Source organism: Chamaea fasciata, unplaced genomic scaffold (genome assembly GCF_029207755.1).
Source record: "Chamaea fasciata isolate MVZ Bird 193981 ecotype frontalis unplaced genomic scaffold, bChaFas1.0.hap1 SCAF_5, whole genome shotgun sequence".
Taxonomy (NCBI): domain Eukaryota; kingdom Metazoa; phylum Chordata; class Aves; order Passeriformes; family Sylviidae; genus Chamaea; species Chamaea fasciata.
Genome location: NW_027094090.1, coordinates 19,923,945 through 19,951,027, shown reverse-complemented (window position 1 = coordinate 19,951,027; position 27,083 = coordinate 19,923,945). Strand labels below are relative to the sequence as shown.

At 40.3% G+C, this 27,083-nt stretch overlaps 1 protein-coding gene across 6 annotated transcripts in view; it reads left to right on the top strand.

Moving 5' to 3' along the window:
- Window positions 1–27,083, top strand: part of PLXNB2 (plexin B2) — a 253,985-nt gene that overhangs the window by 148,046 nt on the left and 78,856 nt on the right. For 5 of the 6 annotated variants that reach the window (XM_066182975.1, XM_066182972.1, XM_066182971.1 and 2 more), the window contains one exon: window positions 24,755–25,865. In XM_066182975.1, the coding sequence (XP_066039072.1) occupies window positions 24,755–25,865 (1,111 nt within the window). Of the gene's footprint in view, window positions 1–16,746; window positions 16,764–24,754; window positions 25,866–27,083 lie in introns of those variants that run through there. The other variant, XM_066182976.1, reaches the window with a different exon arrangement.

The following is a 27,083-nucleotide window of genomic DNA, read 5'->3' as shown; positions in this document are numbered from 1 at the left end:
TGAGTGGATAGCAAAGAAAAATTAGGGACCTGAGGGCTACAAGGCAGAAGAGAAACATATATTGAGTAAACATATGTGCATCATACCAATGGATACTTGAGTAGTTTATGCTGCACAACCCTTTCTGTGTCCATTATCGATGGGATTGTGGGAACCTGAACATGCTGAAGAAACCAAACCTCCATGAAGATCGTGTCACCAGGACACCTTCCACAGTGATGATCATCAGGCATTAGTACAAAGCAGCAGGTCAAGTGCTGCCCACGGTCATAAGCAACAGACTGCACACCGGATTTTGTGAGAGAGGATGGAGCAAAGCTCTGAAGTAATTAGTGCTGTACCAACCCAGAAAGGTTTTGTGGAAAGTAAAGCAGAACTGACTGAAAAACTCCATGTTCATTCAGGAGGAGGCAGCTTTTCATAATGTGGTTAAGCATTTCGTGATCTAATAGATGATGACATGGAAAGGACAAACACAGTCTGTTGTAACAGGAGTAGGAAACTCACATAAGAACAAAAAGAATATAATTTTGGGGAAAGAAACTGCCATACACAAGTGGCTGAGCATCAAACTGTGTGGGACTAACTAATCTCCAAGCTCATTTAGGCACAAAAGGGTCCGGTGAAATCTGGTAATAAGCCCTGACTGAAACATGCTGCTTTAATGGCAGAACATTGATTGATTCTCATTTAGTACTTTTTCTGGACTGTGATGTATCTGACATGGCCCACACTTTTAATTTTGGTATCTCTTCTTGATGGTTCATTTTTATGTGTATGGCCCCTATAACACAGGGCTTTTGTAGGGTAGGAGTAAAAAACCATCCAACAGGTTTCTCAGCTATATATCAAGATCATACATTACTTAACATGAATGTTGCTTTCATGTTTGCACAAACGTAGTTTTCTTTTGCTGAAAGTGTAGTAAGAGAGTAGAACTGCAGTAAGGACCAACACTAAAGTAATTGGCAAAAAAATAAATTGCTCCAATACTTAGGAATTGTTGTATTAACTCTTTTCACATAATAGGGAAATATAATGTTCTAAAAAGTAAATGTTGCATTCTGGTTATGTAGTGATCTGTTGCTGGTCTACAGTGCTACATTATTAAAGTCATCTGTCTCTTTTTATCTGCTTAATTATCCCTTTTCCTCTGTCCTGACTGTAAGAATCTGGATTATTGCAGTACCAAGGTTGCAGATTAACCTTGTGCCAAATAGTAGTCCATACACAGAGACAGGGTTAGAAATTCTTGGGTTTCTTCCATGGTTATTGGTTTAGAATTGGTACTATGAAAACTGCACTTCTTTCCTAAAGACCACTTGGTTCTAAGAATAACTCTTTTTCTGAAATCTTCCCTATGAACGGATGTTAGTGTGCTAATTACACATAATATCCCTGTTGCTTTTGCTTGGGTGTCATTTCTTTGTCCTGCTTTGGTTCCCTCTGAATTTTGAGCTGAGCTCTCAGGGGATAAGCGTACTGGAGATCACCATGGCAACACTCTGAAAAATGCACACTGCAGGCGCCAGGATTTGCTGCTGTATCCCTGTGAGAGCTCTGATGATCTGTGGACTTGCAGACTTACTCAGGAGTGAGAAGGAAGGAGTCAGTGTCTGAGAGCTGCTTGTACAGTGCCTATTAAAAATGTTTCCTATGTAAATTGAGGAACTCTGGGTATTGTTTGCTGATGTATGGCACTAACATCCAACGTTTTCATAGCCTGCTGCTGAGATTTCCCTTAGCAGACTGTAAAACCTTCTTTTTTATTCCATCTAATTCTCATATTAGGCTCTTAGGTCTTAGCTCTCCACATATTCAGTCAGGACTAACATTGCAAAGGCAAAGTTTGATAAAAGATAGTTGTTTTGATAAACATGTCATAAAGATTATAGTGCAGAGTTTGAAAGAGGCGAGAGCTCATATGCCTGCTGTTTCCAAATCCTTTTTCAGGAAAAAGAAAACAAACATTCAAGGAAGAATTATTTTATAGATGAGTGTTTCATGGCAGTGGTTAGGAGAGAATGACTTCTCTCCAGCAGTAGGAAATACCTGGATTAAAGTGTATTGCCTTCCGAAACAAGAATTAGAGGCTGTATGTTGTATTTTGGCAGTGGAAGTGTAACATTGGAGTTATGTTTTGTATTACTGAAGTAAGAAGTACACCACATCCCAATACCTAGAGGTCTTTGGTGGGTTTACTTTTTTTTTTTTTTTTTTTTTTGAGTACTGTATCAGCCCAGCTGCCATAAGACTAGACCACCAGAAAGATGTAGCCTTGTAATGCTCAGACCAGTGACTATTTCAGGTGTGATCAGCAGCCTTGAATAAGATGCCTACACTTCAAGTTATTGCATGGGGAGCACTAAGCCCATGAGAGCAAAAATTCATGAACAAGCAGGATGCAGAGCAGGGATACCCAAAACGGTTGGCAAGGAATGTTTAGGAGAAAAATGTATTTAAAACCTTCCTTTCTAGGGGTTTTCCAGTCCCATTTGTGGATGCATAGAGGTCAGTACCCATGTGAAACTGAGGGGAGTTCATATACCCACTCTGAAAATGGGAAAAGTGCACCAGGTGGTCCTGCGCCAGGAGCCCAGATCAGCCAAGCAACTCAGTGCCCTGCAAGTCAGGTTTACTTCAGTCTGTTCCTATAAATGTAGAAGTGTTTCTTTTGCAGCTCTGAATCAAAGAGCTCCACTTCAGGATAAGGCATCCAGTAGCAAAGCATCAGAGATGGGTGCAGATGCTTTTAACAGCCTGGATCGAAATTTCCCAATTCCTAAAACAAGTGTTCCCACTACAGAGCTACAGTGCAAACACCACAGCATCATCCACATGCTCCCGTGCTCTGCTCCCACCAGCCAAGGGCATGTGTTTCTTTTTGAGTGTAGGTGGCCCTGGCATCTAAGTGCAGAGATCCCCTCTGCTGTGTTCAAGTGCTTGAAATCTGGATTGTGTTTCTACTGGAGATAAGTATAATAATGTTTAGTCTGTGCTCCCCAGACAGGCTTGAGCTTGAGAAAAAGAGCAAAGCGGCTGAGTGCTGACAAGGGGAAAGTAAATCATCAATGAAATCCAGATTTTTGGGGAATTTGGAGGGAAACAAAAGCAAAAACTAATGTTAAACATAGTCAGAAGCTACAAGAATGGAACTCTGGTAATGACAAAAACACCTTAGGAGTGCTACTTTAATTTTTTGTTATTATGGGGCTAAGAATGGCTTTTTTCAACTTGTAACTCTTAGCATTAAATTGGCTAATTTCTTTCTAAGGGAAATGAGTTAGATAAACCCTGAAAAAATAAGTAATATTTTAAGTGATGTGATATATTTTAATCCACTTATAGAGAGTAGAACTTCAGCAGATCAAGAGGTGCTGGAATATTCCTGTAAATGCTGACAGAGTCCAGCAGTTTTTAAGACTGACTAAAGAGAAAGTTCAAGGGTTATTTTAATTTCCTGTTTGTCTATTTAAATGTAATATTTAAAAAACAGGACTGAAAAGCATATTTGTGCATTTAGTCACATTCTCAAGACTTCTTCAAGATAAGACTTTTTTTAAACTTAATGTTAAAATAAAGTATTTATTGGGGATGATGTGGTTATAAGCAATCCCTCAAGCAATCCCAAATGCAGTTGACAGGTATGCTATAAGTAAAAAAAATCTTGTATGTGACCCCTGTCTTTAACTGTAACTCTTAAGAGGAAAATGTGGAGGTTATGTGGGTCACCACTCTGCCAGAATATTTAAGGTAAACAGGATAAAACAACTGGGAGCTCACAGAATCTCAGTATGAGCAAAGTTTTAAGAAATGCTGACTTCCTACTACAACTTCTAGCATCAGCATTAATTGAACCCAGTGTACTTATCTTCCTTTGCCATTCTCACTAAAATTAGATTGCTTACGTTTTTGCGCAAGCTAATGGCACAGTTATTTACTGCTTACCTCTACTAGGCAGAAAAAAAAAGCTAATAGAAAACCAAAAGGTTCCTTTCATGTCCAAAACACAATTCTTTAGAATAATGGTGAGACTATGGACACTTCAAAGTTTCTCATAGATGAGAAAGTGAGATGTTTAGCTCAGAGAAGCTTCTGATTCCTTTCCTGTGTTTATATGTAAAGCTCCCTTGATACATGGAATACTTGATTCTGTCAGTTCTTGAGAGCAGAGAAAGGAGGTCAAAAAGGTCTTCAGAACCTTTTCCAGAAAAGCATGTTTTGGTGCTAACCAAGATTAATACCCAGTATTGCCTGTGGCAAGTCTGTTTGTTCCTAAAAATGTAAATGTCTTATCCTTGAGGTTCTCGCACTTAGTCATTATTTGAATGTGTCTTGCCTTTGATGTGGGAAAGGAATTTCTGCCATGCATAAAATGTTACTGGGAAAAATATATTTTACTGCTTGTATAAGAATTCTTCAACTCGGCTCTATTTCACTACCTCAACCCTGTTGTTTCTAATGATGCTTTCACCTAGAAAATCCAGGCCTTGAAGAGAATGATGCAGTAGGCAACACTTTTAATCAGTATAGGAAATATGAAACAGCAGGGAATTAATTTCCAGCTGTGCAAAAAAGAAAAAAAAAAAGGAAAAATGAAAGCTGATAGTTCTAAAATTTCTTTCTCCTTAGATTGGTCTTACACATGGGGCCTATATGATGCCACAGTTTAATACTTACCAGTAATTGTTTCCTAATTCTGCTCCGTTTCTGCAGTAGTATATAAAGTTGAGCTCCATGCAGGCATGAGCAATTTTCAAGATCCCATGTGGACAAAAGAAGCCAATGTGCTGTTAGTAATCTGCTAAAAGGATAATTTTCCTCTTGTATCAATGTTTAATTGCATGGAATCTCAAATCTTAATGGTGCCTGCATGGCTTAAATACCATTAACATCAAGGTGTGCCAACAGACGTGGAAGGGCCATCCCTTCGAACAGGAAGCTAGCTTCTCTTTAATTAGTCCAGATCATTGCTTAGTGGGGAAAAAAGAACTTTACCAAAATCATTTTAGGAGCAGAACTGGATACTTTCTTGTAGTAGCTGTTCGTTTTTACTGGGGTGTTATTAAATGGCATGTAAATGGAGTGTGTGTTTGGGGGAGGCTTGTGCTGAGGGGTTTTTCAAAAAGGACAAGGGATGTGGTATTGGCTAGTCAGTCATGAGCAAGCTGGGTTTGCCTAAATATTGACCTTGGGCTGTGTCTGTCTGTGTTCTGGATCCCACTTAGGCCTTTGGGTCTTTTCACAAAATAAAATAAGTGGTTTTCTGAAGGTGCATAGCCCAGGGACAGAGTGAAGGCCAGCACCCTTCAGCACAGAACTGAAGCCAGGGCTGCAACAGCTTCCAGCTTTTCTTTGCCTTTCTTTTTTCCACAGCATGGGGTACAAAAATGAAAAATCTTACATATTTGTGCTCAGTGTACAAGGAAGAAGGTCATTAGAGGGGGCAGGGAGAGTTAATCCCTTGGAGACAACTGGACCACTGAAAGCGTAGGGTCAGTGAGTGGTTTTTTGAATGGCCAGGGGTGGGAAAGACAGGTGGAACATATGCACTCTGGGTCAGGGAGGTTATTGGAAACAAGGAAACAGCATTCAAAATGCAGCTTACCTGGAGTTCTGTGTGCAGCTCTGGGGTCTCCAGTACAGAAAGACTTAGACCCATTAGAATAGGTCCAGAGGAGGGCCACAGAAATGGTCAGAGAACTGGAACACCTGTGCTGGAAAGACAGGGTGATAAAGTGTGGACTGTTCAGCCTGAAGGAGAGAAGGTTCCAGGGCCACCTTATAGCAGCCTTCCAGTATATAAAGGGGGGTCATAAGAGAAACTGAAAAAACATTTTATCATGGCCTGTAGTGATAGGACAAGGGGAAACAGTCTTAAAGTGAAAGAAGGTAGGTTTAGATTGGATAGATGAAAAAGAAATCTTTTTCTGAGAGCGGTAAGACTGGAGCAGGTTGCCCAGAGGAGATGTGGATCGTCCATCACCAGGAGCTTTCTAGACCATGTTGAATGAGGTTTTGAGAAGCATGGTCTATTGGATAATATCTCTACCCAAGGCAGGAGGGATGGCCTAGGTGGTCTTTGATGCTCCCTTCCAACCCAGACCATTCGATGATTTCATAAAGCTGGCATCCTGTCCAAAATAAAAAGCATTAGAAGAGATTTCTAGCACTGGCAGGTTTAGTATAAAAGTTTCAATGCAATTAGGCAGGCTTAAAAAGGCTTTTGAAGAATGGCTTACCAGAATAGGCTAAACTAAAACTCAGACCCTTTCAGACATGCCACGAACAAAAAGCTCAGTGTAGGGCCAACTGGTGGCTGGGATTTGAAAGGGTGCTCAGATAGGATGAGGGCCTTACAAACATTTCATTCATTCTTGCTGCATCCTGTTCTCTCTAGAAGAGGTCAGGGGTTTTTTCGCAGTGAAGTCCTTTGGGTGGCTGGGATAGGGAAGCACTGGCACAGGCTTGCTTGAGAACCTCGGTGGGAAATGACCATGTGATAGGTCTCGTGTTTATACAGTAAAAAAGGTTAGTTAAAATGCACAAAAAGAAATGTTTGTAAGTATCCAGCACTGCACAGAAGAGCAAAGGCCTTTTTCTTCCCTCTGCTGTTCACTGGGCTGTGTCATCAAGGCTTTACCATACAGGAATATCATTTTGCTAGTAATAGTCATGCACTAATTAAGAAGTGACTTATTTCTATGTTATCATGCTATTATTTACTGTCCTCTTCTTACTCCATCTTCAATTTAAAAACTACAAGCCCTGACAAATAACTTAGAGATAGTGAAAAACAGCTGAAATCCTTCCATAAGAAATGGTATTTGACAATTCCCCAGTAAGAAAAAGAAGTTGTGAAAGTAGCACAGTCCTGATTCCTTAATTACGTATTTGTTGTTCAAATAAATAGGGTCCAGCTAAGATATAGACAATTAGGGATAGAAAGGAGCAGGTTAGAAAGCTATTTATTTCCAGGCATCTTTTTGAAAGAAGCAGTCTTACACAAGACCTCACAAATGTCACCTGCTGTGGTATGAAGGGAACACCATATATTTGGTTGTTTCATAGCTGGATGTAGTACAGTCCAAAACTCTTCCTGAAAGCTTCCAGTCATTAAATTTGCTAAACTACATAAAGCTTTTTTAAACAAATGGTACTCCTGTTTCAGTTAGCTGGACAGCATCCAACCTTAATAATTACCTTCTGCCCATCTAAATTGCTCTGTTTATTTAATTGGACAAGGTTATATGTCAAAAGATGTGTTGGATAGGGTTAGTGATGCTAGGACAATAGGTATTATGTCACCCAACTCATTCAGCACAGATCATAGTGATTTTGTGTAAATCACTCTGAAGCTTGCAAAGGACTTCATAAATCAAGTAGCAGTTGTAGTAAGTTGAAATTTAGCATTATTAATAAAAGTGCTGATCCCTGCCAGGCTACCTAGATCACTGTGGGAATTTTATATTAATATTGTTATGGGACTCCACAATGTACAAGAGAGTCCTGACTCGTACTAGAAATTAAGTTTCTCCACATGCATCTGCGACAGGTTTATGGCCATCCCATATGGATGCAGTGATGGAGGGGGTGGAGGACCATTGATTAATCTAGACAAAGGTGATTGGCTCTTTCAAGAAGAGGTTTTTTTTCCTCTCACACTTCTGCTTAGAGGTTAATACAAACCTTAATAAAATGTTGCATTTATGCCATCCATAAGATACCTACTGCATTTCCTCAAGCTCTGTGAACTGTGCTTGCTGTGCAAAAGGGACCAGGGCGGCAGATGTTGGATTGAGACCTCAGTGTTTCTGGTGCCTGGTACAGTGAAATCAGCTGTCTAGCACAAAGTGTGATAGACTGCTTTGTCAGTGGTCCCAGACAGGAAGGAAATGAGAAAGACATTACAGGTTGAGGAACTTCGTCAAAAAAGCAAACACCAGTCTTGCTGAGCAGCTACTTCTGAGGGGTTCGATGATTGTTTAACCATCTAATGGAGACTGATCTGCTTTTCCAGGTGTATTCAGAAGGAGCAGTGGTCTCTGAAATCAATGGTGTAGCTGCCTTGCTGGTTTATTTTTTTTCTTTCGTGTATGGAGGTAGGGATCCATCCCCTTCTCCTAGCTCTTCCTGTGGCAGTGAGCATGCTGTACATATTAGTGAGGATGAGCATAGTGACCCTCCTTTACTCTTTGAATTCCAGCCTCCTAAGTTTGAATACTTACAGTCCCCTTAATATTAAACCACTGCCTCTCTTGCTGAAGGCACTGTACAGTGCAAGTAGGGACAGTACAAATTCTTTGCCAGAAAGTGAGAGGGACTTCATAAATGTCTGGAGTATTTGAATCCCACCAGTGTTGCTATCTTTAGCATCAGGGGTCATTTGTTTCAAAGAAGTAACAGATTCACCCAACACAGGCAATTCTTATCCCCATTCAACTCTGTAGACAGTTTCCCTATAGCTCTGTCTTCTGGGTGGTTGTACTGGGCTGTGGGATGTCCCAGAGGTTGGGACAGTTTCTCTAGAGAGCTAAAAAGTAAATTGCTTACACTTACCATGTTCTCATTTCATTCTTTTCTGCAAATCTTTGTGCACTTTTAATGCTTTTAGTTTTCAAAGGCTTGTCTGCATTCCCAAGTTGGTTTAATGTTACTGAATGATTATGTCAATTTAGCTGAATACTCATTTGACATAAGCTTAACTATGTCTAAATAAATATTTATATTCAGTCTAAACAAATCTAAATGTTAAGTATTGGCTTTAAAGTATTTAAGTGCCTTATTTCAAAGTCTCATTTAAAAACCAGATGAGTAAAATAAGTACAGGTAAAGTTGAAACTTCAGTAAGCATGCTCATCTAGTTATACTTTTAAGACTGCTGCACATCACACCATAGGAAAGGCAGTGCAAATCTATAAACGTTGAGGCAAAAAAAATGTTAGGCTTTTTTTTTTTTTCCTAGAGGTGGTAGATCAGTGCTTTCCTAAAATCAGTGGATGAAACTGTATAAGAATTTCTTGTCATTTTGTTGACAGAAGGTGCTTTCAAACATCAAGTTAGCAGGAGGAGTAGGATGGCTGGCCATATGCTGAGCAGTGTGGTCTAATTTTCCCTGCTGCACAGCCATAGTTCTTTCTAAAAGCATGGAAGTAGTGCTCTTGCACGTCCTTTATAATGGCCTTGTATGGTTAGACCTGATGCCAAGAGGCCGCTGTTGTAAACCCTTGTGGTGATGGAGACCAGAATGGGACGCAGAGTCCTGGCTCCATCTTCCTCCCTGTAAGGTCGGAGAGCTGGAGGTGGTGCTACACTTCTCCTAGCTGCTGTAAGCAGGGACCAGCCAGAGGGGAGTGGTTGTCCTTTACAGACACTCCAGTTTGAAAGCTAAGTGGAAAGACACGTCTGTCTGAAATGCTTGGATTTTTCTGCCTGAAGATACTTACCCAAAACTTTAAGGAAAGTGTAATTCTGCAGCTGATTTTAGCAATGTACTGGAGCTCTCTGGGTGCTTGTTTTGTTTTTTTGGATCTTGCCATGAGATGAGTTCTCATTTTACGTGACATTTTTCACCCATGTGTCTCACATCCTCTACAAAGGAATAAAAATCACTGTACTCCAGTACTCTGCCTGGAGGCTGTAGCGCAGCTTCATGGTGCAGTAGCCTCCTTGCTCTGACTCTTGGTGAGTTGCTTTTACTTGACTTCTCAGAGCAAGCAAACACATATTTTAGAGGTACTCAAAGAATTATCCTCATAATCTCAGACATCCTTACATTTCAGTGCTTTAGTAATTAATTTCTAAATCTCTCTGCCAGGTACAGTTCATGCCTGCCCATCAAACAAATAGAGAGTAGTAGGGGTTGAGTTTCCCACTGATTTTTCTTTATGCCATCATCCAAGTACAGCAGAAAGCTAGTGAGAAATCTGTGTTCAGATGCTCATGTGCAAATCTCTTGTTTCCTGTGGGATATGTTGCATAGTTATTTGATGGTAGATTGTATTAAAAAACCATCTGCAAAGCACACAGTAGCATACACAAGTCATTTATGCCTTGGAGTGAAGCTTCCTCTGGTGTCACTCCACAGGCTCTATAAAACGTGCAGCAAGAACTGTTGAAAAGGGATTTCTGTCCTCTCAGACAGGTTTCCAGTTTTTTTTTTTTTTGGAAGGGCAAAGTATGCAACAGGGAGGTTTCCAGTGCTTTAAAGCTTTCCTGTGCCCAGCGGGTTCTGGCCTCACAGGACCTCACAGAGCCTGGCCTTCAGGGAGCCTCCATGGTTATCTGACAGCTCCATGGTAGGCATGTTTAAAGCTTGGAGATGCAGTGTTTCCAGTGGCAGTCATAAATGCAGAGTATTAGCCTCTGAGTGACTTTAGAAATTCAGGTTGAAAAGCCTGGGCTGAGGGGAATTTAATCTTGTGCCGGCACTCTGTGGTGGCTGCAGATCGCTGGTACAGCCTGTGCAGGGCATACAGCACAAACGGGCAAATACCTCTCTGCCGTGATGTGACTGGTAATAGTTTACATTATACATTTACATTAATTGGATGCTATTACTACCTGATGCATAGGTCATTGCTCCTAATTAATTAAGGGCCCGGAAGATACTTAGCACTTTACAAGATGCAGATGAAGACAGATGTCCACTTGGGAAATTAAAATATACCAGTTTGAGCATTTTATATAAGACCAGATCAACCATAAAAATCTGAAATCTAGACAGATCCTAATAAACCTGATGAAAACCAGGTAAATTAGATCAGCTTAAAGCTAATAAAATGTGATAGAAATGTTCTAAGTTGTCTGCAAAAATGCTTTCAGGCAGAAGGATTATCATGAAGTATATTTTCACAAGGATTAGGGAGAATATTTTGCAGTATAAACTAGCCCATAAATTTTTTCCTTTTTACTTGAGTCTATAGATGGACTTCTCTAGTAAAATATGCAGCCTGAACAAAAACTTGCACTTTTCAGCTATTGCAATAATAGTTTGTTCTTTCCTGACACACCATACAGAAATTTGGAAGTGCCCCTGGAACAACTGAGTTATGCATTCTGTTTCCTTGGAAATCAGGCTATCCAAATAATTGTTTTAGAACATATATATTAAATACTGGATTTCTGACTGCCCTTCAGATGTTTGGGTAGGAGCTCAGGTTCTGTTTTTAATGACATTATGCTCTCAGGCATATTTCCTATTGTCCTTACACGTCAGCACAATAAAACTTCATGTCTTAATATAACCCTATAAATTTTAAGCTTTTTTGCTTTTAAACAGTTGAAAGTGTTTATACATGGTGATTGTGTTTGAAGACTTTCCTAGATAGATATTCTCCAATACAAAGTGTGGGCTGTGTTTGAGTTTAGAGTTTATCTACTGTACAAAATTTCTGAATACATGGAGGAGCTACTGTGAGTTCAAATATATATATATATATATATATATGTATATATATATACACCAAAGTATCTAATGCACAAAGCAAACATTGTAAAATATATCTGGCTTAGACTTTTTAAGCACATCACTGGGTGCTGTACAAGAAACATTTAGCCTAAGAGCTCAGAAGATGCATGATGAAAGCTGCCCAACAGAAGTCTTTGGAGGCTGCCTGGATAATTAATCTTGTGGGATGAAACTGGTCATGCAAGGAGCAGGATTTACACTGCTCTCTATTCCCCTTGTATAGTGTAGTTGGCCCTTATTGACTCTGCTAACTCATGTATACAAATGCACTTAGCAGTGAGAAGAAAAATGTTCCTACCAGCTGCTGAGCAGCCTTGCGGTGACCTCTGCATCCTGGTACAAATACACAGAAGAAACTCACCTTGTTGCAATGAGAATTCCACTATGGCCTGCAGCAGCAATTTTGGTGGAGACCTCTTTTCCACTTGTTAGCATTGGCTTTTTCACAAGGCATACTTTTGCATTTATTCAAACATCAAAACACAACGAGGGTCTGGAAGTAGGATCACCATAAGCAGGAATTTGTGTGAAGCAATTGCTGTGCCCAACTTGTCCTGCAGCTCCTCTGCTAAGAAAATAGCAAGAGTTTGCATGGCTTTACTCATGGGTTTGCATCTTTTGTCATGTGTTTTTTTCACAGGGATGCCTTGGCAGCACCTATTTAAACAATAAGTTAAAGATGCACTGTGCTGCCAGAAGTTTGGAAATTGCTGCTCCTTTGTTTGAGCATGGTTAGCCCAGTTCCTCAGTCAAAGGCAAAGGGTTTAGAGTTACCAGTTCTTAGGAAGAGTCAGCTCTGAGTGTTAGGAAACGGAAGCCAGATGCTCTATGTACAGCACAAACCAGAGAATTTTTTCCTTTCCTTTTTCTTTTTAAATATACATTTCTGAATTTTGCAGTTGTTTTAGGTTAAAATACTGTTTGAGAATGGTTTGATCATGCAATCAGCAAGCAGATAAATAAATCCTCCAACCAGTGGGTTGTTAATGGTAGGAATAGAAGAGCCGGTCTCCCTGTCTGTTACTGTTTACTTCCATGCATTTCAAATTGCATCCTCTGATCTTTAGAAGCATGACTTGTGGTTCTTGAAAGCCTTTGAGGAAGCAAGAGAAAATTGTGAACCTGGAACCAGTAATTATACAGACAAACTGTGAGACTTAGATCTACGATATTTTTGGGGCAGAAAGGATCATTCATGTATGTGCTCTTACTGGACTGCAGCATTTCTAAATAAAATTTCCACTCTGTAGAAGTGGGAAGGCCTGCTCAGTGTTTAATGGAGACTCATAAGAAAAATTGAGTGGCTTTTTACCAGGACCTCTACTGACAGGATGAGGGGCAATGGTTTTAAACTGAAAGAGGATAGATTTAGATTAGACATAAGAATTAAATTCTTCATGATGAGCCTGGTGAGAAATAGGGGTAGGTTACGCAGAGAAGTTGTGGATGTCCCATCTGTGGAAGTGTTCAAGGTCGGGTTGGAAGGAGTTTTCTGCAGCCTGGTCTATTGCAAGGTGTTCCTGCACAGAGCAGGGAAGTTGGACTATATGATCTTTGAAAGTCTCTTCCATCTCAAGCCATGCTATGATTCTCAGTAAGTTTATGCATCACCTACATCCTCCTAGAGCCCTCAAGGCAGGCCATGACATGTCCTGGCCCAGCTGGCAAGTTCAACTGGAGTGGGTTCTGAGCCCATCTGAGACAACTGACTGATTTTATTCATGTCTTCACACGTGTTAGAGCTGTTCTGTGGAGACTGTAGTGTTGTGGTCAGCATAACTGATGACTTGTAATTTTAAAGGAAGGACCTCTGTTTTGGAGAGGTTGGGCAGAGACTGGTGTGAAACAGGCAGCAATAAATTTTAATCATGCACTGTATCATGCTCCTTTTTTGAAATAAGTGTTCCTGTGTTCGACACTTCTGAAACAAGGAAAACATATTTTATGACTGTGTTTTGCATCCATAAAAAGGGGGTTTTACAATTCTTTAGCCTACAGGCCCTTAAGTAGATAGGCACAGGGAGGTGCTGCTGTCAGGTTCATGCAGATTACTGGTTAAGTAGCTATGTGTTTGGAGTAAAATGCAGTGGATAGAAACATAGAAGTGCACACAGTGTCTGTCCAGGCAGATTGGATCAGCACAAGTCAGCACGGTGTTGTTAGAGTCAGGGACATTCCATTCATTTAGATGAGCCTCATGTGTTTATTCAAACAAAAACAAAACAAGACAACAACAACAACAAAACATCAGGAAAAGCTAAACACGAGAGAAAATGTTGCAGTTACTTTTTTGTCACTTGTGGCAGCCAAAAGCCACAATAGATAAATGAGTAAGTACAATCAAATGTGACTTGGAACATACAGCCTGCTCTGTATTTGTCCTTAACCCTTTATACTGTGTATGGTGTTTATTCTAGCATGTTCAATTTCCTGCAGGTACCTTTCTTGTGGATTCTTTTCTACTCATCTCCCCTTAAAAGCCTTACCAAATATTTACCATATGCCCTTTCCTGCTATGCCTCTGCTTCTCCAAGCTGTTTCTGCCCTATTGTCATGTGTCTCCCCATCTTCTCCCAGCTCCATTCTCAGCTGCAGGAGTTATCTGTCTGTGAGCAGAAGCAGCCCCCCAGTTTGTTGTTTCTGCTGGGTGGCTCCATCTGCATCAGGTACCACTGCCTCTCCATGGCTCCCTGAGGCAGTACTCCAGTTCATCCAGCACCATCTCTCCTGCACTTTTGTTCCCTCCCGCTCCCCAAGCTGGAGTGAACATTGAGTACGGAGAGTAGCAGCAGGTGCCACCAAGTTAAGCATGTCTCACTGTGTTTTTCTTGCTTCTGAGAAAGCAGTAAGAAACAAAAGAGAAGGAAAAAGCAGTCAAGAAACAAAAGAGATGTTTCCAGGTGGGGTTTGAAAAGAGATAGGAAGTCAATAAGGCAGTAAGTATGTCTGAAATCCCCGTTGAGATCTGAAAATCACCTGAGGTTCCTGTTCCTTTATTTTTCCCCTCTTTTTTTTCTTCTACCCCCTACTTTGTCATCTGAGACTTTACACAAGGGTACTCAGGCTGTTGTAGCAGCAACTGTAAGAGAGGAAAACTTGGAGGCCGTGCCTAAGAAAAAAAGAAAATAAAAAGGTGGGGGCAGGAGGAGCTGTAAGGAGACCAGAGAAGAAGTGTAAGGCAAGAAAAATTAAGGAGGTTTTTAAAAGCTGTCGTGAACATTAATTTGAAGGACAGAGAGAAAAAAATCTCACTTTAATCTCAGAGCGATCAAAATAAGCAACACCAACATAAAGATAGAAATGGTCCAAATGAAAGTTTAAAAAATTTCAAGACAAACCAGATAAACACCTGTGATTTATCTCCAGTAGCAGAAGCCAGGAAAATTGTCTATTCCTCATCTATGTGTTTCTTAGCTCCTGGCAATCAATAAACTTTCAGTTTCAAGAGTTTTCCCCATCTACCCCTCTCTCGTTGTGGCTTGCATTATCAGCTGCCTGAGTACAGTGTATATTGTATTGAAGCTATTGAATGTGGTCAATAGCTTCCCATTTTCATAGAGCTTTTGTCCCATGTCTCAGTAGTCCTGGATAAATCACTGGCACAGATATGAAAATTAAGAATGCAGGAATCTGTTAAACCCAAATACAAAAACAAAGTAAAGAGAAACAGAAGAATAAGAAGGCAGCATGATGATGAGACAGGGAATCACACAGCAGACACACTACCAAGTGAGAGGTAGAATTGGCAGGAAAGGATTTTTTTGCATGGAACTGAATAATTACTCACTATATTTGCATTTCATTAATGTATGGATTAAAATTCATTTACCCCACTGATTTACAGGATCAATTTCATATGGCATTATCATAGCAGTTTATACATGATTCTTCTATTAAGCCCTATAATACTGTAATATAACAGGAAGACAAAAATGTTGGCTCTGCCTCGTGCCAAAATCCTGCATAGCTTTAAATGTCTATGTGCTCTTCTGTACAGCTGTATCTTAGCGAGGAAATCCTCAGCTCTTTGCAGCTCTCCTCTGGCTGTGTTAAAGTCAGCAAGGGGTACATGCAGGCTCAAGCTGCTGACACGGGGCTGGTGCTGCTGCAAAAGGCTGCAGCTGCGCTGGATATCGGAGCGTGGTTCAGTGCTTCTGCTTCAAGGAGGACAGAGAGACCGATTGCCTCCCTGTGAACTCCCAATTTGAATTCACACGTGCTGGAAGTGTCCTTTTGACTTGAATATTTCTTTGTGCATGTGATAAATGGTTAATTACAAAGTTAATTACAAGGAAGAACTGGTTCTGGCAAGGAAGGAGCCAGAATGTGTTTGTTTCCACATGGTCATGCTCAGATTCCCCCACGCTGGAAGAAAATCCGCCTCCTTTCTGGCTTCTTCCAGGGGAAGTCCGAAACCAGTCCTTGAAGATGACCTTATAGCACTGAAAACAAGCAATTCATTGTTGTAGCATGGAGCTGGTGACACAGAGTCTCCTTTTACTATCAGTATAAATGCATTTTTTTTCCCTTGTGCTGTACTACTCTTAATAGTGCAAGGAAAGCCAGCAAGTCAGTGCTATCCGAACTCCCTGGGCTTTCCTTCCCATGCTCCAGTGTCTCATTTTCTGCAGGTTTACCAGCTGGAAGAAAAGAATATTTTTTTCCTGGGTTGCAGAAGGGGTAAAATAACCTAGGGCTTATATGGAGCTGGTGAGTGTGCATGAGGCATTCCTGCTTTCTGCTGGGCTTCTGTGGCCGCATTGTGTAGCGTTTGCTGCAGGATGTCATCCCCCTGGAAGCTCAGGCAGCTGCAGCAGGTGTTTACACCTGCGGCCAAATTAGATTTGGCCATTTGCAGGATCAGATAGTGTAAAAGTGTAAATGACTTTGGGAGTGTCTGGAGTGGCCTGTGGCCCTGTGCTGCCTGCAGACTGATTCAGGTGGGTGTTAGTCCATAGAGCATCCTTAGCATTAGTGCTTAATGAGATTGTAGATAAAAATAAAATCTTAGTTTTTGTTCGTTAGGAGGTCTCATGGCTTCAACAAAACCACAAAGCAGGTCAAAGAGGAGATTCTGTGGGTTCAGATTCCTGACAAGTCAGCTGCTTGCTATTGAGCGCGTCACTCAGCTGCATTTTTTTGCAGATCAACTACATCTTTGTAACACTTGAGAAAGTTAGGCCTCATTAAAATGAGTGCTTCATTGCTACTGAGAGAATGGAGAAAAGATGGAGGGATGAATGTAGAGGTCCAAACTGAATGGGAGGAGTGGTCCAGGAAGGCATGAATGCAGGTCTGCTTCTGCAGTGTTTCTCTTCTCTGTGTGTGTTCCTGCCTGCATTAGTGGGGCTGGGATTCATTCAGTGCAACGCTCTGATTTGGGATGATAATATGAACACTTGTCTTTATAGTAAAAAATAGGATTTGAAGAGACCTTTCTGGCATAAACTAACCTTATCTCAGAGTAGTTTATAATCTGTAATTGCTGGTAGTGAATGCTGTTGAATGAGGTCTCTCCACAGCAGCTGTTTTTATTGAATTTTTTTTAAGCTGCTTGGCACTCTAAAATCTTGAAAGTATTTTCGCTTAAAAGAAATTTTATTTTGATTCCTAAGGCCAGCCAAAAAAACTGTCCTTGGACTATGGCAGAATCTATGGTGTAAAAGATTTTTGAAATCTGAACATTGCCAGGTCTGCCTGAAATGAACCAGGGAATTCATTAGAGTCTCTGCTTCGAAGAGTGCATATAAATCTGCAAAGTGCTACTCTTCTTTTTTTGTTTACCTGCTGATGTTGCAGAAACAGGACATTATTGGAAGTTCTGGAGTGCAATAGCAAAATTTTTAAAGTATGCATTTTCTGAGTTTCATTACCTGTTGTTAATGCTCTCTTGAGTGACTCCTAGTTGAAAAATTAAGACTCACATGGCTCCCTCTTGCTCTGAATTTGGATCTGGATCAGAATATTAAATAGTTTAAAGTTCAGGTGTGCACGGATGAAAGGTTTTGATTCAGACTACTAATAGTGTTATTAATTTAGCTTGAAGCTATTAACATAATTATTAATATGAACTCTGAATTTTCTAGCTGTTTTCCTCTCTTAAACTTCGGACACAATCCTGCCAATTTTGCACCAAGTTCATGAGAGTCCTTGTCATAGGTATGCTGGGATGCTGATGGGTATAGAACCTACTGTAAAAGGGTGTTGTGTTCCTCAGCTGTTTGTTCAATTGCAATGCCTGGAGAAACCTTTTCTAAGGTGGGACAAGGAAGCAGCTCTGTTTGGCTTGGTGGTATGCAGCAATACTCTTTCACTGTAGTTGCCAGGGATACTAGAGCTGGATGAGATACCCTGTTTAATCCCCTCCCTACCCCTTTGAAGCCTGTGAGACATGAGAAAGATTTGGTCATCTTTGGTAAATGATTGGTGGTACAGGTTCTCAAATCTCATCTTTTTAACTTATGTGAAGGTTGATAGAGGTGTAAGCAAAAGTCAAAAAAGTCCTTAAAATTCCCTTTGGACCATCTTACTCATACAATGTTTCCTCACCCTTTCAAATACATCCCTTTGCCCTTGAGCTTCCAACTAACCAGGCTGTGGGATGCCACAATGTCCACTTGGGTTAATGCGTTATCTCAGGAAGTGAGTTATCTGAATTCCTTTTTGGTGCTGCTGTCTCAGACCTTCTGAAAGAGGAGTCTCCAGAGTGATGGAAAACATCTTCTGGCTCATGCCCCTTTCCGGGGAAGCATGCAGTGCATACTCTCCTCTCCCAGACACTGCTGGCCTCTGCTGATGATGTAGGCACAAGATATAGATTTGCTTCTCTTTGGACCAAAGTACAACTCATTCTTGACAGATGAAACCTTGGTATAGGTGCATTGGGTTTGCATAGCAAGGGTTTGGTAATGGGGACTACAAGGGTGTGTCCTGTGAGAAGCTGCCTGAAGCTTCTCCCATGTCCAACAGAGCCAATGCCAGCCAGCTCCAAGACCTGGACTGGTCAGGGCCAAGCACCTCAGCAACGATGAGCGCCCTGGGATAACAGATTTAAGAAGGAGAAAAAACTACTTTGCAACAGAAGCCAGGCGAGAGGAGTAAAAAAATGTGAGACAAACAACTCTAGACACCAAGGTCAGAGAAGGAAGATAGGGAGGGGGGAGGTGCTCCAGGCGCCAGAGCTGAGATTCCCCTGCAGCCCATGGTGCAGTCCATGGTGAGGCAGCTGTGACCCTGCAGCCCATGGAGGTCCATGGGGGAGCAGAGATCCACCTGCAGTCCCTGGAGGACCCAACACCAAAGGAGAATGTGACCCTGTGGGAAGTTCATACAGCAGCAGGCTCCTGGCAGCACCTGTGGCCTGTGTAGAGAGGAGCCACACTGGAGCAGGATTTCTGACCTTGTGGGTGACCTGCACTGTAGCAGTCTGTTCCCGAAGGACTGCGCCTGTGGAAGAGACTCAGTCTGGAAAAGTTAATGGAGAACTTCAGCCCACAGAAAATAATCACTTTGGAGAAGACCGTGAAGGACTGTCTCACATGGGACAGAACACATGCTGGAGCAGAGGGAGAGTGTGGCAAGGAGGGAGTGGCATAGACGTGATAAACTGACTGCAGCTTCCATTTTCCACTTCTCTGCACTGCTTTCAGTGAGAAAGTAGAGAACTTGGGAGTAAAGTTGAGCCCAGGAAAAAGGGAGGATGTGGGGGAAAGGTTTTTTAAAGTTTGGTTTCAGTTCTCATTATCCTACTCTGATTTTAATTGGCAACAAATTAAAATAATTTCCCAAAGTTGCAGCTGTTTTACCTGTGACAGTAATTGATGAGTGATATCTTCCTGTCCTTATCTCAACCCCTGATCCTTTCATCATATTTTTCTCATCCTGTTTAGCCAAGGAATGGAGTCACAGAGTGATTTGGTGGGCTCCACAGCTCATTCTTTATATAAGAAGCCCTGGTTTTCAGTAACCTGAATTTGTGTTTTCATGTGTCTTCCATTCATTTTCCCAGGGACTGCAGGAAAACACCAACAGAATGCACAGGGACTGAGGGCATAACATTCATTATTTCCTTGGCAAATCCATGACTTTCAACTAGTCCTTGTAACAAAAAATCCATGTCAATATGACTATTATACATGTTTTAAAAAAAGAAAGCTTATATTATTGAAAAATACTCCAAAAAATTAAAATATGTCTTGTGAAAACAAGCAAAACTTTTGTCTTCCACACCAGGAATAGAAACAGTATTAAAGTATTTGACCATATGTTACCAGCTTACAGGCATTTTGACCAGATGGAATTTTTTGTTCCATATGAAGATGGTCTATACATCTTAGCAAACTGTGTTTTGAGAAGTGAAAGAGAAGGAAAATTACTCCCTTTGAGCAGTATGTGCTATCACAACATATAATGAAGTGGATATTGGTTTCTCATTCTCCACAGCATGACCTCCCACAGTTTTCTGTCCCACAGGTCCCATCTGCTAACAGCAAACTGTCACAACTACAGGGATGGACACCATCACAGGGATCACTATTCTCACTGGTTCTACCAGTTTTGGATGTGTGGCATAGTATACCAACAAAGTTGTTCCTATCTGTCCAAAATCTTTCTAGTATGTTGCCATGCTCTTGGGAAATGGGTTTGAATTCTGCAGTGTTGTTTCAGGTGGTTCATTCTCTGAACCAGTGGGCTCCATTGCTCATTTGTTTTAGGAAATAGTAGAAAAGCTGTAACTGGGGAAGAGTTTACTTTTACCTACAGTTCTTGCAGAAGTACAAGCTTTGAAATCCAGTCTGAAAATCTGCTCATCCCCTGCTTCTCATACATTCTCCAGTTTGTGGTTGGACTTCTTTTGAGCCCAAAACTGAAAGCTGAATTCTTTTCAACCTCTGGCACACTTAATAAACGCTAAAATGACTCAAAATGAGAGAGAAGAGAATTTTCATTAATCTTTCCCCAAATAACTATGCCACTGGAGTGCATTCTTTGGATTTTACCTTTTTTATGTCACAATTTTTGAGTATTTTTTATCAATTTTTTTCCAATTTAAGTGTCTTTTACATCTTTTGGAGTCCCTCTGAATAGGGGAAAGTTTGCTGGGAGAGTCACAGTTTTCTGCATCTCTTGTTGTTAAAGCATATCAGTGCCTGCCTTGCTTGGCAGAAGTGCTTGTCTCTAGAGCAGAATTTCAAGTAAAAATATTGTCTGGATGAGAGGATGTAGAAGGGTTTAATTAAGTGACTATGTGATTAAGAAAGAAATACTCTACAAAAACACCACAGAAGCTAAAATGATGAGCTTATTTCTTCACTGAAGATTTTCTTGTCCATTGTTTTTGGGAATAACACTTGTTTTAGTTCTCCACTTATTCCAGTTTCAGGCAAAATTTGTTATTCTTTCACTTCAGCTGAAGCAAATGTAAGAAATTACAGCATAAAGCTATTGGTATATCTTTAGCATAAAGGTAAAGATATGTCAAAGGCTAAAGTGATGGGGAATGGCTGAAAAGTTGAAGGTTCCTGTGGTCAGGCACAGCAGATGATTTTACACTGAAGGAGGAGAACACCTGCCAAGTCCATGTCAGCATAGTGCTAATTCTTAGGATTGCTTACAAAAATATGAAGTCAATTTGAAGCTCACTTTGTGGTTGTACATAACAGATGCTCCTTTTTTCTGCATGCCTTTTGAAAAATTGGGTGTTATTAAGTTTATTGGTCTTGCATGAGTAGAAGGATACAAAGTTATGGGTACTAATTTTAAAATTGATTTTTGTGGGGCAGAGCTCTGGTAGTTGTATGATTCCCACATGATGTCACTTTATGGCAGTTCCCCTGTGAAATGTTCTCTTGGATGCCCTGTGTTTCCTGCACATAACTTCTAGAGTTTCATATTTCTTGTAGGCAGCAGTAGTGGGGACAAGATGCCAGATGGAGACAAGACTTTGAGAGAGAAAAAGAAAAATATGTGGGCAAATGCTCTGTTGGTCTTCTTTTATCCTGAGTCTGCTGAGGGCTTAAAACTAAGTGCAAATTGAGGGTGGAGGGTGTATGGCAGCTCTCAGGACTAGGGCATGACTTAAGAGTAAGCCACCCAGGCCTGTGTGTAGATACAGTATGTAATTAAGCCATTGGAAATACATTTCCTGTGCAGAACATCATGGATTCTGTGCTTCAGCCTATGCTTCTCACACCTTTCCTCTTGTGTTTCTGCAACTTGTTCATTTAAAACGGAAGTTTTTCACAGCAGGAGACTGCTTCTTGATACATTCCCAGTGCATCTAATTCAGTACAGCATCTGTGTTAATAGCAGCACTGTCATTCTTATCACACCAGCTGGTCATAGAAGGATTCTTCCAGCTGCTTCTTCCCAATTAAGTTAAAATCAGGTGAAAGTGGCCTGTGGTTGTAGTTCATCTCATTTCATTCTATTTGCTTTTTTTAAATTTTCTTAAGCCTGCTATTTGATAAGTGAATGAGAGTTTAATTCTGAATCTCTTCATAGTGTATTTAATTTTTGTTTACTATTTGCTTTGGAGAGAGGGTGGAAAGTGAAACTAATAAGTACAGAGGATAATGAACTGTTACCTTGTATAGAGATCGGAGCTACTCTGATGGGGGTTGGCATGAGACAGGAGTGGCAGGGAGTAAATAAAAAAAACCCCAAACAAATAAACAAACAAAGATAAGGCATTATTAATGGAGAGTGCATGTAGTTCTGAATAATTTAAGTCAAAAGTTTTATAAGTAAACAAGGCAGAAAATAGTAGGGAGGAAACATTACCCATTTTTATACAGAGAATTAATTACTCCTCTAAGACACTGGTTTAGACATGCAAAATGTTCTTTTTCTTAAATTCTGGCTCTGGCATGGACCAGCAAGACTCTTCGTTTTTCTGGGACAAAGGCAGGAGTATTGCAGATGCAGCCTTTGTGTCCTGGGTGCCACCAATGGACAAAATGGAGATTTTCAATCCACTGAAATACAGGAACATGGAGGTGAACTGAGTGCAGAAATTAAGGTACATTGAATTATTTTCCATTCATTTAAGGCATATTTTGTAAGCATAGCTATTTATGGGGGTTTCTTTGACTGAGAGCAGAGATTATAATAATCTAAAAATAATTACCTTGTGAGAAAAGCAGGGACAAATGAATCTCAATTCTGCATTTGATCCTTGTGCAATACCAGTAGATAAAACTGGCATGAAACAACACTGCAGTAGTGTGTCAAGCTGGTTTTTTATTTCATTGCAGATAACTGTAAGGGATAATATTTGAAACTAGATGACAAGCATTACCACATATCATTTAGCAATGGAGAAGTAAAGTGGGATCAAAGCTGGAATGTTGAAGTCCTTGGAACAGTAAGAAAAGAAGAGAAGAATTCAGAAGAATTCTGGGTTCCTTAGAGGAGGTCAACTGTTGTTGTAAAGAGATTCAACACCTGATCACATTGCAAAGCACGTGCTAAAGTCTGTGTGTCTTGAGAAGAGGTTATAATTCTTTGCCTTTTCTTGGTCACTGTCATAGGAACTCAATCTATCATTAGAAAGTCAAGCTTGTGCTGCTGGTGATGTACTCTCTTGTCTTTGGCATCATTTTATAGCTAGCTTCTCAGTTTGGTAAATGATCAGAGCTTCAGCATAACAAGATTGAAGTTAGTGTTTTATTTATCCTGAGTTACATTTATTAGGTTTTTGGGGATTTAGAAATTCAGTTCACTCTGATTTCAGGACAGTTGTTCTCACCATTGCACATGCGTTTTCTCCATAGAGGGACAAAATATGCTCAAAATACTGAAGGACAGGCATTGTCTTTACACATTGCTGGCAGGGCTGAGGTGGTTTGGGAAGCTCACAGATGGCTTATGCCTACACCGAAAGTCCTTCCTTCTCTGTTCAAACTTTACATCCAGGTTGTTGACATTTAGTCTTAGTTATCCGGTATAAATGATGATTCAGCCATCCTTTTTCACATCCCACCAGAGTCTATTGCTCTTGCCCAAACAGAAGTAATAGGTGACAAAGGAGCATGGTTCCTTTATTGTTATTTTTTAAAGCTCTATTTTTTCAGTTTCTGGTGTTGGCATTTCATGCTCTTTTCCTTCTCCTATGAGACTGTTGCCTGTTAGATTGCTTTTTTAAATGTTTCTCTTGTCTTTTCTGTGTTTTTAATTGTTTCTTTTCTATTTAGACTCCAGGTATTTTCAGATTTCACTTGAGATTCCCTGTAAATTTACAGGTTCTTTCCTCATCAGATGAAAGAATCCCATGGCTGAATTTGAAAATGAAAATATGGTGGATTATATTTGATCTTCTTCCAAACAATCATCTTTTCCCGCTAACATCAGTGTGTCCAAGCAATGCCACCTTTTGTTTTCTTCTCTCAGAACTAAACCTTTTGAGAACACATTAACAAAATTCAGACCTTAGGAAGTCAGCTGAGACTCCTCATTTAACTCTTCAGATTAAAAGTAGACCCTTGCTAACAAGTTTCAAAAGGTCTTTCTCTAACTCCAAACAGCCAGGCGATCTGCTTGGGGACTAACAATTCTGAAGGGGATTTAAAAAAAAAAAGGTAACAGAATGATAATCCCCAAAAAAATTTTAGTGATGTTCTGAAGACAGATTTGAAACTGTGTAAGTTGCAATGCTCTAAGTGAACGGAAATGTTGGACCTTAATGCATACCAGCAAAGGCAACGCTGCATATTAAGGGATCTACCGTCTTCTGGCTTCACTTTGATGAAGGATTAGCATAGTGCCTTCTCAAAAAGCTTCAGCAGCCATATCCAGACTTGTTTGTACGCAGTGGAAGGTTTTTTCCTTTCTGGGGAAAGCCCACAATACCAAATGTTTCCGACACTTTTATGTAAATTTTCCCCCACCTCTTAAGGAGGAGCTACTCTAAACTGGGATTCTCCAAATTATTTTTAAAATTTCAGTAAATAATTGACATGGTATGATACTGTCCAGACAAGCACTACCACATTTTGTCACTCCATGTTGTTTCAAATTGGCTGTTCTCATTGTGCTTTGGCACATGATTAATTATCTAATTGGTTGTATGATCATCATTTAGACATATGACCTTGGTAAATCCTTCCCCAACAGATTAAATTGCTAGGCAATTAACAGGATTTGAGGCTTTCCATAATCTTCATGCTGTCTACACCTGCACAAAGATAAGTGTATTTAAGTCATGAAAAACTTCCACATTTCTCAGTTTTGTGTAAGTTGTATTTTTCTATATGTTTCATGTTATTATTTTCTTTCCCTTTTTAGGTACTACATAGAAATGGCTTTATGGATCTGGACACTGACCATTTTGAGCTGTTTTCGCATCACCTTATCCAGGAATGAGGAACTGAAATTTTTTCAGAGTGCTACAGAGCTAAATCATCTAACAGTGGATAATGACACTGGAATAATCTATTTGGGAGTGGTAAATGCGCTGTATCAGCTTACAGAAAACCTGGAAGTAATAAGATCTGTAGAAACAGGTCCAAGAAAGGACAACAAAAAATGCACACCTCCCATTGATGAAAATCAATGTAAAGAGGCAGTACTGACAGACAATTATAACAAATTACTGTTGCTGAACAAGGCAGATAATACAACTGTGGTATGTGGAAGCCTTTTTAAGGGAATCTGTGCCATCAGAGATCTACAAAACATCAGCGATGAGAAGTATTACGTAGACAGTAGTGGGGAAAAGTCCTTTGTGGCAAGCAATGATGAGCATGTATCAACTGTGGGACTGATCACTTCTTTGAATAATGATCAAGTGCTGTTTGTTGGGAAAGGGAACGGACCAAATGACAATGGGATCATAATCAGCACTCGGCAACTTTATGCCAGGGATGGGAAAGACATTTTTGAAATGTATACAGACTCAGCAGCTGTTAAGTCAGCTTATCACTCATCAAGCACACAACAATTTGTGGCAGTTTTTGAGGACAAAAAATATGTTTATTTTATTTTCAATCAGCAAGAGAAGCAACCTGTCAACAACCGCACGCTAATTGCACGTCTGTGCAAAGATGATGCCCATTATTATTCCTACTTTGAAATGGACTTGGGTTGCAAAGATGATGATGGTGCCTATGACCACTGTCATTCTGCTTACGTCACTACCCCTGGAAAAGAACTGTCGGAGAGCATGGCTCAGCAGGGACAACCTGCAGATAGTCCCTCAGATGACAAAATTCTTCTTGCCCTCTTCAGCAAAGTGAACAAAGATGATGGCTCTCTAAAATCTGCAATGTGTGTGTTTTCCTTGCAGCAGATCAATGAAAAGATGGAAAAAAACCGGAATGATTGCTACACTAAAAAGAATACCAGCTCATTTTACAAACTTTTTTCATCAGAAAACCCGTGTGCATTACATGGACTGGTAATATGAATAATATAAATATTAGCATTGGAATCTGTGTTAGAGTTTGTGGAAAATATACAACTATATGTTTTAGGGTGGCTTTGAGCTAAACTATATTAAGATGACTGAAAACTCAATAGATGGATTCACTATAGAAATGGAATGTGGCTGGGGGGTGTTGTGGACCAGGTCAAGTAAGAAATGACAGAATTTTGAGTCTCTTAAAAAGGATTTGATGTTTTCTCAAATATAAGTGTTGCTTTCCTAAATGCATTTCTTTTAAAGGGTTCTTTCTGGTATGGGAGTTACTGAGTCAAATGCAGGGATTTTTCTTCTGCCCATGATCAGCTTCCGGGTGATCACTGTACACAATTATAATTTCAGTCAATGTATTTACAGTACTCTTAAATGGTACTAAGGATCTTTTATATGGTGTCTGTAATTCAGCATTTTTTCTCACTTGTATTTGTAAGACAACTGAAATACCCAGATTTCTCGTATTCAGATGGTGTTCATATTTTGATGTGGCTCAAAATACTTGTATAGCATGATAACCATCTTTTTATGGCCTTGACTCTAAGGTTTTTGAAGGGTACTGTTACAACCATTCAGTTACTGTTCTTCAGCTGTCTCTAAGAGGCAATTTTTAGCATCTCTGTTGGCTTTGTGATTGTTTTGCCCACATCACTCTATTCCCAAGCCCCACTTGTGCATGCCACTTGTTAATTACTGCAGTCAACCCTAAACTGGGTAGAGAAATTGAATCATCTTAAAAATTACTCAGCCAGCTTTTAGGAGGATGTCTAAATTTCCCATCCTGAGCAAGGTACACCCTTGCATAAACAGCTGTTTGAGCACAACTTGAGAAGTGGTGTGCTATAGTTCAGGGAGAGGAGTGAACAGCTGAAGAGATGGGACATGGGAATAACTTTTTTTGGTATTGACCCATAATCCTTCATCTTGTGAGACTGAAGCAATCTCCCACACAGTAAGTCACTAGTGCTGATGAGTCAAAATTACACATTTTGCTTCTAACCATCAGTGTTACTTGCTGCACTACCCTGCATATAGGGTGAGCATCAACACAGAAATCCTGAATGTGACAAGTGGCCATGGCTCCTGACAAAAAGAAGGTGTGGACTGCAGATCAGAAAGACGGTTTTGTTACCAAATATAGCAGGAAAGGCAAGGTGTGAATGAACTTCCTTCTGGTAGCTCTTGCTGCAGCTCAGGATT